An 18102-nucleotide genomic window follows, 5' to 3' on the forward strand; every position below is an offset into this window, starting at 1 on the left:
TCCAGCTAGCCCCCCCGAAGGGGGAAGCAGTGACAGGAGCAGTGTAACGGTCAGGAGAAAGGTTGCCGGCTGGGCGAGCGCGCCAAGTTCAAATGTACAGGCGCGTGGGACGGCAGAAAACCCGGATTGGGAACCAGGTCGGCAGGGGGAAGACTCAGGGGACTCAGCGTCAGAAGAGTCTAGAAAGGGTAAGACCCCAGTGGACAGGCGGACCCAGAGGAGGAAAGAGCAAAGGAAGAGGTGGAGCAAGGCTAGAGTCTTAAACTGGTGTCTGGGGGGAGAAGATTCAGACGGAGCTTCAGCGGTCTAGAGTTCAAGACGTAGAGCTGCGTGGCGTGGCTTTGGAATCGAAACTGAACTTCAATAAAGACTTTTGTATATAACAAGAACTGGCGTTGGTCCTTTGTGAGCTGGGACCTCGGGCAGCTCTGACACTTACTCATCACACTCCATCGAACAGTCCAACAGGCTGTCTACGACCGGCTGCATGCGCTTGGTGGCTAGGCTGACAAGAGCCGAAAGTGTCACTTCCTTAGTGCGGGTGTCGGGGATCTGGTGGAGACGGTTGTAAATCTCCTTCACAACCATAGGCAGCTGGAAGAAGATAAAAGAAGACCAGGATGAGAAAGTGTGGTGAACCTGTTTCTATTTTGCTTAATGTATGTGGGGTTTGGTGTCAGCGTTACTCGTGCCGGTTCTCTGCCGTTCACTTGTGTTCCTTTGGTGGTGAGAGAGGTTGGGGTTGGCCTAGGGTGTGGTTGTTTGTTTGTGATTGGCTGTGGTGATCTTTGTTTTGAATCAATTCCAGTACCCTTTTGGTACTAGATTCTGGCTCCTGCAAAGTCAATACTAAATCGTCAGCAAATGCTTTCAGTTTGTACTGTTTAGCACCCACTTGTATGCCTTTAACCAATTGGTCCTTTCTGATCATATTTAACAAAACCTCCAGGACCGATATAAAAAGCAATGGAGAGATTGGGCAACCTTGTCGCGTTCCTTTCTCAATCTTAAACTCTTCTGTCACTGCATTGTTCACAATTAATTTTGCCTTTTGTTCTGAATAAATTGCACCTATACCATTTTCAAAACCTTGACCTACCCCCATCCCCTGTAGATTCTTCTTCATAAAACTCCAAGAAATGTTGTCAAAGGCCTTCTCTGCATCCACAAAAATCAAAACTGCCTTAGTATTGATATTCACTTGTAATTTTTCTAGAATATAAATTATATTCCTCGTATTATCAGACAAATGTCTGCCCGGGAGAAAGCCCGCTTGGTCTTTATGAATTTCTTCTACTAACACCCTTTTTAATCTTTTAGCCAAAATATCAGCAGCTTTCTGCTGGTTAAAGGACTGGCTGCTTCTCGAGAACACAGACATTTTGGATTTGGAAGGATTTAACAATTCTTTTGGATGGCATGCATATTTGTGGTATGACAAGGTTAAGGTGCATAAAGGTTTTAAAAACCATATTGTCAGGAAAGCATTATATAATGTCTGGATCAAATATAAAGATTTGCTGGAGAACAAAACTCCAAGGTGGCTGTCACCAATGGAGGCAAAAGCTTTGAAAAAACTCAATATGGAGGTTAAATGGCCAAAATATTGTGAAATTTTAGAACAGGAGGGTGATAAGTGGAAATTGCAGAGTTTTGAGAATCTAAAAGATAAAGTGCGAGACTGGCTTCATTATTATCAAATATTGGAGGTCTTTAAGTTGGACAGGAAAATTGGCTTTCAGGTGGAAAAATCAAAACTGGAAACAGAGTTGCTAGAACCCAATACTAAGAATTTGTCAAAAATGTACAACTTGCTGTTGAAATGGAATACACAGGATGAAACAGTTAAATCAGCTATGATTAAGTGGGCTCAAGATATTGGTCATAACATTATGTTTGCTGACTGGGAAAGGTTGTGGACCACCGGTATGAAATTCACGGCATGTAATGCCTTGAGAGAGAATATTATGAAAATGATCTATAGGTGGTACATGACCCCAGTCAAGCTTGCAAAAATTTACCACTTACCAGATAATAAATGTTGGAAATGTAAAGAAAATGAAGGTACATTTTTTCACCTCTAGTGGACATGCCCAAGGATTAAGGCTTTCTGGGAAATGATATTGTGTGATATATAATGAAATGAAAAAGGTATTTAAATATACCTTCCTGAAGAAACCAGAGGCCTTTCTCCTGGGTATGGTAAGCCATGTGGTGTTAAAAAAGGATAGAACTTTTTTTATGTATGCTACTACAGCAGCAAGGATCCTTATCGCAAAGTATTGGAAGACATCAGATCTACCCACCCTGGAAGAATGGCAGATGAAGATGACAGAATATATGGGACTGGCAGAGTTGACCGGCAGAATAATAATAAATAATAATAATTTATTATTTGTACCCCGCCCATCTGGCTGGGTTTCCCCAGCCACTCTGGGCGGCTTCCAACAGAGATGAAAAATACACTAAAATATCACATATTAAAAACTTCCCTGAACAGGGCTGCCTTCAGATGTCTTCTGAATGTCAGGTAGTTGTCCATCGCCTTGACATCCGATGGGAGGGCATTCCACAGGGCGGGCGCCACCACCGAGAAGGCCCTCTGCCTGGTTCCCTGCAACTTGGCCTCTCGCAGTGAGGGAACCGCCAGAAGGCCCTCGGAGCTGGACCTCAGTGTCCGGGCAGAATGATAGGGGAGGAGACGCTCCTTCAGATATACTGGACCGAGGCCATTTAGGGCTTTAAAGGTCAGCACCAACACTTTGAATTGTGCTCGGAAACGTACTGGGAGCCAATGTAGGTCTTTCAAGACCGGTGTTATATGGTCTCGGCGGCCGCTCCCAGTCACCAGTCTAGCTGCCGCATTCTGGATTAGTTGTAGTTTCCGGGTCACCTTCAAAGGTAGCCCCACGTAGAGCGCATTGCAGTAGTCCAAGCGGGAGATAACCAGAGCATGTACCACTCTGGCGAGACAGTCTGCAGGCAGATAGGGTCTCAGCCTACGTACCAGATGGAGCTGGTAAACAGCTGCCCTGGACACAGATTTGACCTGTGCCTCCATGGACAGCTGTGAGTCCAAAATGACTCCCAGGCTGCGCACCTGGTCCTTCAGGGGCACAGTTACCCCATTCAGGACCAGGGAATCCTCCACACCTGCCCGCCTCCTGTCCCCCAAAAACAGTACTTCTGTCTTGTCAGGATTCAACCTCAATCTGTTAGCCGCCATCCATCCTCCAACCGCTTCCAGACACTCACACAGGACCTTTACCGCCTTCACTGGTTCTGATTTAAAAGAGAGGTAGAGCTGGGTATCATCTGCATACTGATGAACACCCAGCCCAAACCTCCTGATGATCCCTCCCAGCGGCTGCATGTAAATGTTGAAAAGCATGGGGGAGAGGACAGAACCCTGAGGCACCCCACAAGTGAGAGCCCAGGGGTCTGAACACTCATCCCCCACCACCACTTTCTGAACACGGCCCAGGAGGAAGGAGCGGAACCACTGTATGACAGTGCCCCCAGCTCCCAGCCCCTCAAGACGGTCCAGAAGGATGTCATGGTCGATGGTATCAAACGCCGCTGAGAGATCCAGCAGAACTAGGAAACAGCTCTCACCTTTGTCCCTAGCCCGCCGGAGGTCATCAACCAGTGCGACCAAGGCAGTTTCAGTCCCATGATGAGGCCTGAATCCCGACTGGAAGGGATCCAAATGGTCCGCTTCTTCCAGGCGTGCCTGGAGTTGTTCAGCAACCACTCGCTCAATCACCTTGCCCAAGAATGGAAGGTTTGAGACTGGGCGATAATTGGCCATCGTGGCCGCATCTAAAGATGGTTTTTTAAGAAGCGGTTTAATAACCGCCTCTTTCAGCGGGTCTGGGAAGGCTCCCTCACGGAGGGAAGCATTCACCACCCCACGAAGCCCATCGCCCAGTCCTTCCCGGCTAGCTTTTATAAGCCAGGATGGGCAAGGATCCAGGAGACAGGTGGTTGGCTTCACTCGTCCAAGCAGCCTGTCCACATCCTCGGAGACCAGGACAGAGAGACAGTGGAAGAAGACTGGAAGAAGTTCAAAGACTATCTTAATAAATATTACAAAATTAATGAAGGTTAAAAAGATATGGGTTTAAAAATTAGTGGATTACAGGGACATTGATTAAGGAAAAAGAATAAAATTAATAAAAACTATGGGAAATGTGGGATGGATTTGCTGATAAGATAAATGAGATTAGAATACAGAAGGGGAAGGTGTGAGGAGGTCGGTGAAATTAGGTTTAGAAAATATGGTTCGAACTTATACTTGTTTTTGATTTGTTTGTTTGATTGTCTATGTTTTTTATTTTTTTGTGTTTATATGTGTTTATATGTCTTTATTCAAAACCTCAATAAATATTATTTTTTTAAAAAAATCTTTTAGCCAAAATATCTGCAAAAATTTTGTAATCTTCCATTCTATTTCCTGGTTCATCAATTTCATATATTGTACTTGATATAACTTTATCTCTTTCAGGATCTCCTGTGATTTTGGTTTTGCTCTCAGCTTCTTCTCTCCTTCCTTTATTTTTTCCAAGATTTTATCCTTTTTTTCATTTTGGGTTCTCTTCTTAATTGCATTCTGTTGTATCAGGAATCCTCTCATAACTGCCTTACTTGCATTCCAGATTACTCTTTTTTCCACTGTTGTGTTCATATTTATCTCAAAGTAGTCTCTCAGTTTTTTGGGCCGCCTTCATCACTTCTTCATTCCTAAACAAAGTATCATTCATCCTCCATCTGAAGGAACCAATTGGCGTCAATTTCATTTCCATCTTCACTGCATTATGATCAGAACAAGTCTTGGGGCAAATCTCCACTTTGCTGGTCTTTGGAGCCAGTCCTCTAGTTACCCAGATTTGGTCAATTCTTGTCCATGTCATTTTAGGCTCAGAGAAGAAAGTTCCCTCTCTTCCCAGAGGATTCTTTATTATTCTCCAAATATCAACTGAGTCCATATTTTCAGTCATGTCAAAAAAATGGTTTTTGGTAGTCTACCATCTTTGGTGACTACCTGTCTCTGAGCCTTATCCATATTTGTAGACACCACTCCATTCATGTCTCCCATCAAGATCATATTGTAATCCATATAGTGCATCAGAGTCTCATGTAGTTTCTTTAAAAATTCCGATTTTCCTTCATTTGGTGCATAGATGCCTACTATCAAGAATTGCTCTCCTTGTGATTGAATTTCAATTGCAACAAATCTTCCTTGGTCATCTTTGAATATAAATTTCGGTGATAGGCTTTCTTTTGCATAAAGAACTACTCTTTTTTTAACTTTATCTGATGAGATAAATTCATGACCCTAATCTTTTGTTGCTCAATATCTTCCTGTGTAGCCTTATCACATGTGTTTCTTGTAGACAAATCAAATCCAATTGTTCTTTTTTTAATAAATGAAAGGCTCTCCGCCTCTTTTCTGGGGAGTTCAGTCCATTCACATTCCAGCTCAACACTTGCAACACCATAGTGTAATTACTCTGCTTTTCCTCCAACTGCTTGCTCTTCTTCTGTTGGTAATGTTGACGGCAGGTTCACTGGGGGAGTCCAATCCAAAAGATAATGCTGCTATCTCCACTATTCCTTTATTTGGTGATCTTCTATCCAATGCTCTTTGCTCAAGTCCTCTATCTGGTGATTTCCTGTTTGGTGTTCTTGGCTCTTTTCCAACTTCCTTCTGCAGGTCTTCTTCGTATTTGTCCAAAAACTTTACCTTATCTTCTACTGATCTTATTTTAATTTTCCTTCCTTTGAAACTGAAGGATAAACCTTGGGGAAACTCCCACCTAAATTTAATTTCGTTCTTTCTCAGCAGGGCAACCAAATCTCCGTAATTAGGCCTAAGATCCAAAAGATATTTTGGGACATCTTTAAAGATTTCCACTCTTGACTGTTGTACTTCTAAATTCTTCTGATAGTGCCAACCCAAAATTTTGTCTCTCTCTTCTTTAGTTCGAAGGGTAATCAAGCAATCTCTTATTCTATTCTTCTCTTTTTTCCCTCCTCTTCCAAGTCTAAAGGCCCTCACAATTCTAAAGTCCTCTTGATCCAAATACACATCCCAAAAGTCAGCAAATTCCTGCATAAGAAAGTCTATCAGACTTTCCTTCTCCAATTCAGGTAAAGCTCTGATCCTCAAGTTCGTCTGTTTTTCTTTAAGTTCAATCACAGAAAGCGTCAACTTATGGTCATCAAGTTGCCTCTGCAAGTCTGGAACTCTTTCTCTCTCTAATTGTGTTACTTTACATTCCACAGCAACAGCTTTTTCCCTGGCTTCCTCCGCTGTCTGCCGGATCAAAGTAGACTCCTGTACCAATTTCTGGATAGTCTCTGTATTAGTATTCACTTTTTGTCCCAAGTTATTTATACTTTCTGTGTTTAAATTTATACTTTCTCTGTTTAAATCAATTTTAGTAGTTGCCGCATCAACTTTCTTATTAAGCTGATCCAAAGAGTCACTTATCTTACTTAGTGCCACCGCTAAAGCGTCTTCTGTTGACATTCCTTTCGATTTGGAATGTACTGACACAGCAGCCGCAGAGGAAGGGGGACCTGATGTTGAAGCTCTCCTTGGTTGCTGTCAAGTCTTCCCAGACCTTAATGTTTTTTCAGAAGTTGGTTGATCTATTTTTTCCTTTCCATCTGCCATAACACTTAAAGATTCAAGGTCAGTCCCACAGTCCCACAGTTTTTATCTTACAGTGGAAATTCCCTAGCCAAGCTCGTGTAACAAAAACAGCAGCTTCCTCTAGGGGGAAACAGTTTCCATTTGTATTAATCCGTAATGTCCAAATGTCCAAATACAGTTCAAACAATAAACTTAGTTTCAATTTTTGACTTTTAGTCCTTTTTAACACAGACGGAAACAGTCGCAACAATGTATTTCAATGTATCTCTCTTGTTTAGCTAGCTGTCAACAAACGTTCCAAAGCACGTCAGTAGCAGCCCGTTTCCAGGGTCAGAGCGGTGGTGCTTTTAACTCTCTTCCCACTCTCTCCTGCAGGCAAACTCAGTCCAAATCTCCCCCCCCCTCTTCTCCTGCATCCAAGGGGGGTTTAATATTAATATTTTCTACCGATGAAAGTTTAGCCCTTTACAGATAGGCTTTCCAAGGCTTCAGCTTACAACCTCATTGCTTCAGTCTATTTACAAAAGGGGAAGGCGGACTTCCTGTGTTGAGCCTCCCCCCGTTTCGATGCCAAATCAAATTTTTTTTTTTTAAAAAAAGTCCAATTCTCCTACTTCGCTGTACTCACAGGTAGTTACTTTAATGTCCGATTGTCCACAGGAAAAAGTCAGTGCTCTCCGGCAACGGCTATGTGGCTTCGTTCCATGGAAAAAGCAGTTGATTCAGACTTTCGGATTAGCGCCATCGGCAAATGGCAGAATTCCTCTGACTCAGAGGAATCCACTCCGCAAAAATTGGGTCTTGCCGCCGCGGCGAAGGCGGAGACGCTCTAAAAACCCCAGGCGGTGGAAGCCTGGGGACGTGGGATTTGGCGGACACCAGGAGCGCCCCCCTACTCACAGGGAAACCCCTTTTCGGGGGATCCGGAAGTGACGTGGGGAGAGTGGCGCAGTGTTTCGAATCGACCACTATTTTCGCGGAGTGAAGCCGCACAGCCGTTGCCGGAGAGCGCTGACTTTTTCCTGTGGATAATTGGATTTCAAACAACAACCCATGAGTAAAACGGAAATTGGACTCTTAAAATATTTGCAAATTTGGTATCGATCGGGGAAGGTCCAAACAGGAAGTCCACCTCCCCTTTCTGTAAATAAGCTAAAGCAAAGAACCTGTCAACTAAGGTCATGGAGAGTTTTATGTAAAGGACTTTAATTCTACTGATTGAGACTATTAGAATTTTTTTTTGGAAGCAGGGGAGCCTGCAGGAGAAGAATAAAATTTGAGATTTGATGTGCAAGAACAGAGCTCGGCTATGAGTGAACAATTGATGACCTTCAATCTTAAACTAAGCAATATTAAAGACTATCAAAAACAAGCTAGCTGTTGATGGAATTAACCGGATGGAAAAAGAACCTGCAGCTGCAGAAGAAGAGATAACTTTAGAACTGGGGGAAAAAGAAGAAGGAGAAGAGGGAGTTCAGGAGGAAGAGAGTAATCAAAAGTCTGTAACTTTTGGGAACAAAAGAAATGAAGAAGACAACCAAAGGATTACAAATCTGCAAAGAAAGATGGAAGTCCCTGGAATAACTGGAATATCGAGCTATAAAAGAATGAACAAGTTTGATGGGGACTTATTCGTTAAGCTGCAACAGGGGAGATTTGTTGATCCTGGACAGAAACTGTTTCTGTTTGATTTGGAAGGAGGAAAATATGAGGAACTGGGGACAGAATTCCTCCGAGAAGAGAAGACCAACAAAAAGGACTATAAACAAAATTGGTGGAAAGAGACTAATTGGGGCCTAAGGGCCTCCGATGTGAGAAATCCGGGTTAAAAATATGGGAAGGGGCAAAAAAACCGGGGTAGGGGAGGGAGGGGAGTGTAGGGTGGTAAGACTCTGGGATCTAGAACTGGAATATTATGATTTTTGGTTCAATATATAATTTTTGGTTTAATATAAAGACCGAGGAATTTGTGGGAGAGAAATTAGGCCGACCTTAGAGAAAGGATTCAATGTATATAATGGGATATGATAAGTAAAAATGGAAAAATGATAAATTTTAAGAAAGATATGAACAATATTTAAGAGAAATGAACAAATAACTTGCTGAGATACTTAATGAAACTGGAAGGTGGGTAGGGGGGTGTGGGGAAGTCACTGAAAGAAGGTAATGAATGTAAGATTATGAAATTACAGATGTTTTGTTTTGTGTTTGTTTTATATGTGTGTGTTTGTCTGAAAAAGCTGAAAACCCAATAAAAATTTTTAAAAAAAAAAAACAAAAAAAAACAAGCTAGCTGTCAAGATACAAAAGAGGACTTTGTTTCTATTGTCTATATTTGCTACAAGTTTATATATACAATGAAGGTATGACTGTTACAATTTAACTTATGGGACCTTTGGGTCTGTGCTGAAAGGAGTGAAAAGGAACTTAAATTCCTCTAGAGGGAGCTTTGGGATATTGCTTTAAGGAACAGCTGAGAAACTGTTTTTTGACCTTGGATTGTTTAAGAATGGTGCTCGGGAAGGAAACTCAGCTTGAATTGAACAGGACATTCTTTCTCTTGGGAAAGCTGCAAGGTCAGATAAATGTTTTGACTTCGAATGTTATAACTTTGGAGACAAGAGTGGACACTAGTAAAGAGCTTGATAAGAGCTCGGCACAGGAAATTTATTCAACTGAACAAACAGGAAATTCTGAAAAGGAAAATCATGTTGCGACTGAAGTGAAGAAAGGGGGAGCTGTCACCCTACAGATGCAAAAGATGAGTTATAATTTGAGGCCTGACATGACGGCAACAAGGAGAAGTAAATTTTCGGAAAGATGGAAACCTGGCCTGAATTGGAAAATGAAAGATGGAGAGATCTCCTTATGTGGAGACCAGATGACCTTTGGATTACAAAATTGACCCAGGTGGAGATTGGAGTTTTCGGGACCTTTGGATTTGAAAGGAGTGTGAAACAGGACTTGGAACATCTTATAGGCCCTATTTTCAGCCATGGAGGTTTGGCAGGAAGGAATGTGGATGCTGCTGGGTTGGAGCTCCCCCGAGAATTGGCTTTTAATATTAAAGACTATCAAAAAGACTGGCAGAGGGGTCATGAAACTGATTTAAGAGCCTCAGACTTGAGATCTGCGGGTTGATGGTTTTGGGGATTGATGGACCTATGCTGGGGACTGAAACCAGGGAGGGGAGTTGGTGGAATGGAAATTGGGAACTCAAAGTGCATATAATACAATCTGTTTTTTGTTTTTTCTTTTTAATGAAAGTTGGGAAATTTGTGGAATGGAATCTTTTTTTACCTTAGGGAAAAATTTTAAGAATAAGTATAGATATATTGGTTTGGATGAGAGTTAAGATTGGAAAGTAAAAGTGGTTTTTTAAAAAATGGTAAAATTAAGGATTAGAAAGATGGTTGAAAAAGAAAATTATGCGGTTTGGCAGGAATAACATAAAGATTTAGTAAAAATGAATTAATGAAAGAGAGAATGTAAAATTATAGCATTTTAAGCAAATTATTAAGATAAAAACAAGGTTGGAAGGATTTGCTGAATTAACAATTTGAATTAGAATACAAAAATGGGAGGTGTGAGGAGGTCAAGGAAATAAGAAAGGTAAATATGTAAAGGTTTGATTTGTTCCTTTTTTATCTTTTGTGTATTTTTCTCCTTTTTCTTTTATTTTTATTTTTTCTCTTTTACTATTTTTTTTGTAACCTGTAAACTTTGAATAAATATTTTTTTAAAAAAAAGAAAAGAGAAAAAGCAGTTGATTTGAAGCACCGCGCCGCTCACCCCACGTCGCTCCGGATCCCCGAAATTGGGTTTCCCCACGGGTAGGGGAGGCACAAAAGGTGCCCGCCGAATGCCACGTTCACAGGCTTCAGCGCCTGTGATTTTTAATTGGTCTCCGCCTTCGCCGTGGCGGCCAGACCCAAATTCCCACGAGGCAAATTCCTCCCGATCAGAGGAATTCCGCCATTACAGATGGCGCTAACCCGGAAGTCCAAAAGAGTATAGTTTTCTCTGCCATCTGTGGAGTTGTGTTGGGGGAATCCAGATTGGGAGGGTTTGGAATAGGTAGGTTAGTTTTGGGAGGGTGATCATTTTGATCATAGCAAAGTTTTATTAATTGACCTCAGTGTTGTCCATATTGTGTTTCCTTTGCACTGAAATGAACAGGGTGGAATAATGTAATTAAAATACTGCCAAAGCAGACAGCGAGATGAAAAACAGGGTGGTTGATTTTTGGAAGCCGAACTGCAGCAGTATGGAAACAGAGGCGCGAGCCACAGACACGGAAATTGAAGAAGAAGAAGAAGAGTTTGGATTTGATATCCCGCTTTATCACTACCCAAAGGAGTCTCAAAGCGGCTAACATTCTCCTTTCCCTTCCTCCCCCACAACAAAACAAAAAATTCCTTCCAGTAGCACCTTAAAGACCAACTAAGTTAGTTCTAGGTATGAGCTTTCGTGTGCATGCACACTTCTTCAGATACACTGAAACAGAAGTCACCAGACCCTTCTATATAGTGAGAAGGTGGGGAGGGGTATTACTCAGAAGGGTGGTGGGAATGGGTGATTGGCAGATAGCTGTGATGAGCCTGTTGACGACTCTTAACGACTGCAATAGGTCTTACAGGAAAGAGACTGGAAAGAGAAGCTGCTGAATTGCAACTTATTACCAAACTTAAAACCATGGAGAGACCTGGTCTGAACAAAGACATTGGATTCTTATCTCATTATACATGACAAAGCCATTTTTCACCTTCTCACCCCTTGCTTTTTCCTGTAAGACCTATTGCAGTCGTTAAGAGTTGTCAACAGGCTCATCACAGCTATCTGCCAATCACCCATTCCCACCACCCTTCTGAGTAATACCCCTCCCCACCTTCTCACTATATAGAAGGGTCTGGTGACTTCTGTTTCAGTGTATCTGAAGAAGTGTGCATGCACATGAAAGCTCATACCTAGAACTAACTTAGTTGGTCTTTAAGGTGCTACTGGAAGGAATTTTTTGTTTTGACTATGGCAGACCAACACGGCTACCTATCTGTAACTCCCCCACAACAAACACTCTGCGAGGTGAGTGGGGCTGAGAGACTTCAAAGAAGTGTAACTGGCCCAAGGTCACCCAGCAGCTGCATGTGGAGGAGCGGAGACGCGAACCCGGTTCCCCAGATTACGAGTCTACTGCTCTTAACCACTACACCACACTGGCTCTTCTTACTTCCCACACAATGCCTTCTTACTTCCCAGAAACAAGCTAATGCTAAGTCCGAAGAGAATGTTTGATTTAGAAGAAACCTGCTCCCCCTGCCTCCGTTTTGAGCCTTACGTCCTCCATTTCCATGCCACATTCCTCAAGGAAGGACCTCAGGAGATTTCCTGCAGCCTGAGAGACGGCTCTGTCTTCCACTGTCAGGTTGTCAATCGCCTTCAACACGACTTCGTTGATCTGGCTGGGCGTGAGGTGCTCCCCAAAAGCCTGGCACAAAGAAGAAAGAAGAGGGAGTTTTCTTCTGCTCCACACACTGACCACGTTTCAGTAGTCCAAGGGTGCCTTCACAAACCAAGTGAAAGACATCTCCACTCTGCCTTGAGAGGGTTGAACTAAGTGACCCCCACGTCCCTTCCAACTCTACAATTTGGTGATTCTATTTATGTGTTTATTTAAGTAGCTGAAAGATTTTACAACAAACAAAACTAAAAGTCAGGTGACGCCTTGCTATTTTCGATCCACATCTTAAATTGGTTATGACATTGGAACATGAAGAGGTTCAATCTAAAATCAGACTAGAAAATTTAAAAAAAAATCCCTCCAGGAACAGAGAGGGTGAATAATAGTGGCTATCCGTTATATAACCAATGCCTAACAGACTGGGTGGGAACCTGCCGGCTGTGTGTTTAGTTCTTAATATACAACAAAAACACCCACCACAAGGTTGGCATAGTCCATTGGCTTGGCAGTGCCTTGTGAAAGATGCATCGAATGAGTCAACTTTTCCTATTCTTTTTCCGCCCTGAGGAGCCCAAGGTGGCAATGCATGGTTCTCTCTCCTCCCCGTTTTAGTCTCATGAGGTAGGTTAGACTGAGAGACTGTGACTGACTCGTGAGTGGGGATCTGAACCCTAGGTCTCCCAGCAGCTGGTAGAATTTCAATAAGTAGAATTCTGCATGCAGTTTAGGCTACCGGGCACTTGTCTTTGAGCAATTTATTCTAATACAATGCATTTCTGAATGTTATTTACACTAATAGCTCACGCATGGATTTTTTTACACACTGTTTGGCATTGCGAAATTCAAGGACATGTGAATTTCAAAGGCGGGTTGTGTTTCAGTTCTCCTGTTGTTTCTGAAAGCCTTGATTTGATAGCTGTGGCTTCCAGTGTGAACTGCTCTGAATCTCTCCCTCATCCCTAGAAGGCGTGGGCTGCCTGAGGGCAGGCTGAAGTTGGTGGGGCAGGGCCCCGTTGGCCCGAGTGAGCAAATCTTTGCTAACTGGGAGTGGCTGCGGTCTTAGCAATAAAGAGTACAAAAGGCCACCCCTACCTTGGCCACTTTTGCGATGTTGTAGTGGAAGAGGGAGGGCCCAGGGATGAAGAAGTCTTCTCGGACCCATCTGACCATGTTGCCTTTCTTATTTTTATTCCTCCTCTTCTCCAGTTCCTTACCTAAGCAGGGTCGGGTTTTGGAATATGCATGCAAAAGAACCCAGCATTAGTGCTCCCTGCTCAAAACCTCCAGTTTTCCCGCTGGGACCAACAAAAACAATTATTGGTTTCACCTCAAAAATTATAATTCGGAATTGGAAAAAAGGTTCAGAAGGGGGCAACCAAAAGGACTGGGGTGCTTGTGGAGCAAATGCTGGTTGCAGCATTTGGGGGGCGGTTCCGTTTAAAAAAACGGCGAGGAAGAGGAGACACAATGTATGGCTTGGAGAAAGTGGAGAGAGAAAGCTTTCTCTCTTGCCCTCATAACATGAGAACAACTGGACCTCCAATGAAACTGAAGTTTCAGGATGGTCCTTCTTCTTGCAATGCACAGCTAAACTCTGGAACTCCCTGCCACAGGAGGCACTGATGGCCACGGACCAAGATGGCTTTCAAAGAAGATGAGGCAAATTCATGGAAGAGAAGGCTACCCATGGCTATTAGCCAGGATGGCTATGCTCTGCCTCCATGGTCAGAGGCAGCAAAGTACAGGAGTAGAAAGAGCTTGAATTCTGCTTGCTGGATTCCCACAAGCATCTGATCAACCCCTGTGGGAACAGGATGCTGGACTGGGCTGGGCCACTGGTCAGGTCCAGAAGGCTTTTCTGATGAACATCAGCAGTGAATTCCTCCCCCAAGACTGCCCTCTCATCTCTGGCCAACGGGGTGTTGGCGTTAGGCCAGTGCTAGCACAATTCTGGCCCTCCTGAACTCCCAGATCAACCCCAGCAGCAGCCAGCATGGGCAACACTCAGGGATGATGGGAGTTGGAGCAGCCTCTGGAGGGCTACAGATCTCCCACCCTGCGGCTTACAAGAAACAAGCCATTTCCCAGCATCCCCCTCACCCATTTTGGCTATCATGATGTAATGGAGATGGTACAAGGCCTCTGCTGACTGCAGGCCAATCTCCTTCACGTTGTCTGCGAGGTGAAGGGACAAGAGCGCCACCAGCTGTCCAAGAAGGGGGAAATCCTGGGATACCTAAGAAGTGGAGAGAGAGAGAGATGCACAGTCAGCCCTCGTCCCACAGAGCCCAGCAAGAGAAAACCGTCTGGCATGCTTTCAGAAGAAGAAGAAGAAGAGTTTGGATTTGATTTATTTATTTTTTAATGGATTTTTATTAAGATTTTAAAGGTTAGAAAAAAAAGATAAACAAATATCAATTTAAACAAAAAATAAAATAAAAAACAGACAATTAAAAAAAACCAAATCAAACCTTTACATAACTTTCTTTCCTTGACTTATTTCCTTGACTTCCTCACACCTCCATTTTTTGTATTCTAGTTCAATTAGATATTTCAGCAAATCCTTTCCAACTTTGTTTTTATCCTAATAATTTATCTTAATATACTATAATTTTACATTCTCTTCTTTCACCAATTAACAATCCATTTTTACTTAGACCTTTATATCATTTCTGCTAAAACCACATAACTTCATTCCAACATCCTTCTAACATTCCTTAATTTTACAATGTTTCTGTAGATAAACTTTAAATTTCTTCCAATCTTCTTCCACCAACTCTTCTCCTTGGTCTTGGATTCTGCCAGTCATTTCTGCCAGTTCCATATAGTCCATCACCTTCATCTGCCATTCTTCCCGGGTGGGTAGACCTTGTGTCTTCCAGTATTTTGCAATGGTATTCTTGCTGCTGTTGTGGCATACATAAAGAAAGTTCTATCCTTCTTTGACACCAATTGGCCAACCATGCCCAGGAGAAAGGCGTCTGGTTTCTTCTGAAAGGTATACTTAAATACCTTTTTCATTTCATTATAGATCATCTCCCAGAAAGCCTTAATCCTTGGGCATGTCCACCAAAGGTGAAAGAATGTACCTTCAGTCTCTTTACATTTCCAACATTTATTATCGGGCAAATGATAATTTTTTGCAAGCTTGACTGGTGTCATGTACCACCTGTAAATCATTTTCATTAAGTTTTCTCTTAGGGCATTACATGCCGTGAATTTCATGCCTGTGGTCCATAACTGTTCCCAGGCAGCCATCATAATGTTATGTCCAACATCTTGTGCCCATTTAATCATAGCAGATTTCACCATTTCATCCTGAGTATTCCATTTCAACAGCAAGTTATACATTCTTGACAAATTCTTAGTTTTAGGATCTAACAGTTCTGTTTCCAATTTCGATTTTTCCACCAGAAAGCCAATTTTCTTATCCAAATTGTAAGCCTCCATTATTTGGTAATAATGAAGCCAATCTCGTACTTTGTTTTTTAGTTTTTCAAAACTCTGCAGTTTTAATCTGTCCCCTTCTTGTTCCAAAATTTCCCAATATTTCGGCCAATTGGCCTCCATATTGAGCTTTTTCTGAGCCTTTGCTTCCATTGGTGACAACCACCTTGGAGTTTTGTTTTCAAGCAAATCCTTATATCTTATCCAGACATTAAACAGTGCTCTCCTGACAATATGGTTTTTAAACGCTTTATGTGCTTTGACCTTGTCATACCACAGATATGCATGCCACCCAAATACATTATTAAAACCTTCTAGGTCCAAAATGTCTATGTTTTCAAGAAGCAGCCATTCTCTCAGCCAACAAAATGTGGCTGATTAATAATAAAGCTTAAGGTCTGGCAGGGCAAATCCACCTCTTTCTTTAGCATCAGTTAGTATCTTAAATTTTATTTGAGGCTTCTTGCCCTGCCAGACAAATCTTTCTGCCACTTCTTGAAACAATCCATTTTGTCCAAAATTTGCAGTGTTTGAAACAAAAACACCATCCTTGGCAATACATTCATTTTTATCGCAGCAATTCGGCCTAGCAATGATAACTTCAAATTTGTCCATATTTCTAGATCCTTTTTCACTTCCGTCCAACATTTTTCATAATTATCTTTAAATAAATTCACATTCTTAGCAGTCATGTTAACCCCTAAGTATTTCACTTTCTTAACCAATGTTAAACCTGTCTCCTTCTGAAACTTCTCTCTCTCAATCACTGTTAGATTTTTCTCTAAAACCTTAGTTTTCAACTTATTCAACTTAAATCCTGCAACCTGACCAAATTCTTGAATCAATTCCAATACTCTTTTGGTACTAGATTCTGGCTCCTGTAGTGTCAATACCAAATCATCAGCAAATGCTTTCAATTTGTACTGTTTAGCTCCGACTTGTATACCTTTAACTTATTGGTCCTTTCTAATCATATTAAGCAGAACCTCCAGGACCGATATAAAAAGCAATGGAGAGATTGGGCAACCTTGTTGTGTTCCTTTCTCAATCTTAAACTCCTCTGTGACTACATTGTTTACAATTAATTTAGCTTTTTGTTCTGAATAGATTGTACTTATACCGTTTTCAAAACCTTGACCTACCCCCATTCCCTGTAAATTTTTCTTCATGAAACTCCAATAAATATTGTCAAAGGCTTTCTCCTCGTCCACAAATATCAAAACTGCTTTGGTGTTAATATTCACTTGTAATTTTTCTAAAATGTTAATTATATTCCTCGTATTGTCAGACAAGTGTCTCCCCGGGAGAAAGCCCGCTTGATCTTTATGGATTTCTTCTACTAGTACCTTTTTTAGTCTTTTAGCCATAATATCAGCAAAAATTTTGTAATCCACATTGAGCAAAGATATGGGGCGGTAGTTCTTAAGCTGTGTCTTCTCAGACTCTGTTTTCGGTATAAGTGTAATATAAGCTTCCTTCCACGACTCTGGTGCCTTTTTCCCTTCCAGTATTTCATTGCAAACTTCCTTTAAAGGCTGTACTAGCCATTCTTTCAAGGATCTATAATATCTTGAAGTGAAACCATCCAGCCCTGGCGATTTGCCCAATTGCATGTTCTGAATGGCTCCTTCTACCTCCTGGTCTGTTATTTTATAATTCAACATTAGCTTATTTTCTTGAGAGATTTTTTGTAATCCATTTATTTTCAAAAAGCGATCAATGTCCATTTCTTTCTGAGTCTCCTGTGTATATAGATGTTTAAAATACCTCTGAAAGCACTTCCTGATCTCCACTGGATTCTGTATATTCTTTCCCTCCACTTCCAAATTAGTAATAGTATTAAGTTTTTGTCTTTTTTTCATTTGCCAAGCCAGCAGTTTCCCACATTTATTTGCCGATTCAAATGTCTTCTGTCTCATCTGTTTGATCTTCCATTCTATTTCCTGATTCATCAATTTCATTTTGCATAAAGTACTACTCCTCTTTTCTTTACTTTGTCTGATGAAATAAATTCATGTCCCAATCTTTTATTGCTCAATATCTTCCTGTGTAGCCTTATCACATGTGTTTCTTGTAGACAAATCAAATCCAATTGTTCTTTTTTTAATAAATGAAAGACTCTCGCCTTTTTTCCGGGGAGTTGAGTCCATTCACATTCCAGCTTAATACTTGCAGTGCCATGATGTAGTTACTCTGCTTCTCCTCCAACAGCACTTAGTACTTTATCTATTTCTGTCAGTGGTGTTGATTTCCCTCTTTTTGGTGAACTTCTGTCCAAAACTCCTGGCTCTTTTCCAAGTTCTTTCTGCAGATCTTCTCCATGGTTTCCCAAAAACTTATCTTTTTCCTCCACTGATCTTATCTTTATCTTTCTTCCTTTAAAGCTAAAGAATAGGCCTTGGGGAAATTCCCACCTGAAGATGATTTTGTTCCTTCTCAACAGGGCAACCAAATCTCCAAAGTTGGACCTAAGATCCAAAAGATGTTGTCAGGGACCTGACATTGGAGCGTGAGGTGGAGGCTGGGCTCCAAAGCG

At 41.8% G+C, this 18102-nt stretch overlaps 1 protein-coding gene across 1 annotated transcript; it reads right to left on the reverse strand.

The window, feature by feature from the left end:
- Positions 1-435: 435 nt before the first annotated feature.
- LOC309334340 (maestro heat-like repeat-containing protein family member 7) lies at positions 436-14325 on the reverse strand (the record flags this gene model as incomplete). Its single annotated transcript, XM_081882320.1, has 4 exons — positions 436-594; positions 11997-12146; positions 13212-13333; positions 14220-14325. Coding segments are annotated over 4 exons (537 nt in total), but the record flags the coding sequence as incomplete, so codon positions are not given.
- Between the last annotated feature and the right edge of the window lie 3777 nt (positions 14326-18102).

Source organism: Podarcis erhardii (assembly GCF_964252035.2).
Source record: "Podarcis erhardii genome assembly, contig: HAP1_SCAFFOLD_353, whole genome shotgun sequence".
Classification (NCBI taxonomy): domain Eukaryota; kingdom Metazoa; phylum Chordata; class Lepidosauria; order Squamata; family Lacertidae; genus Podarcis; species Podarcis erhardii.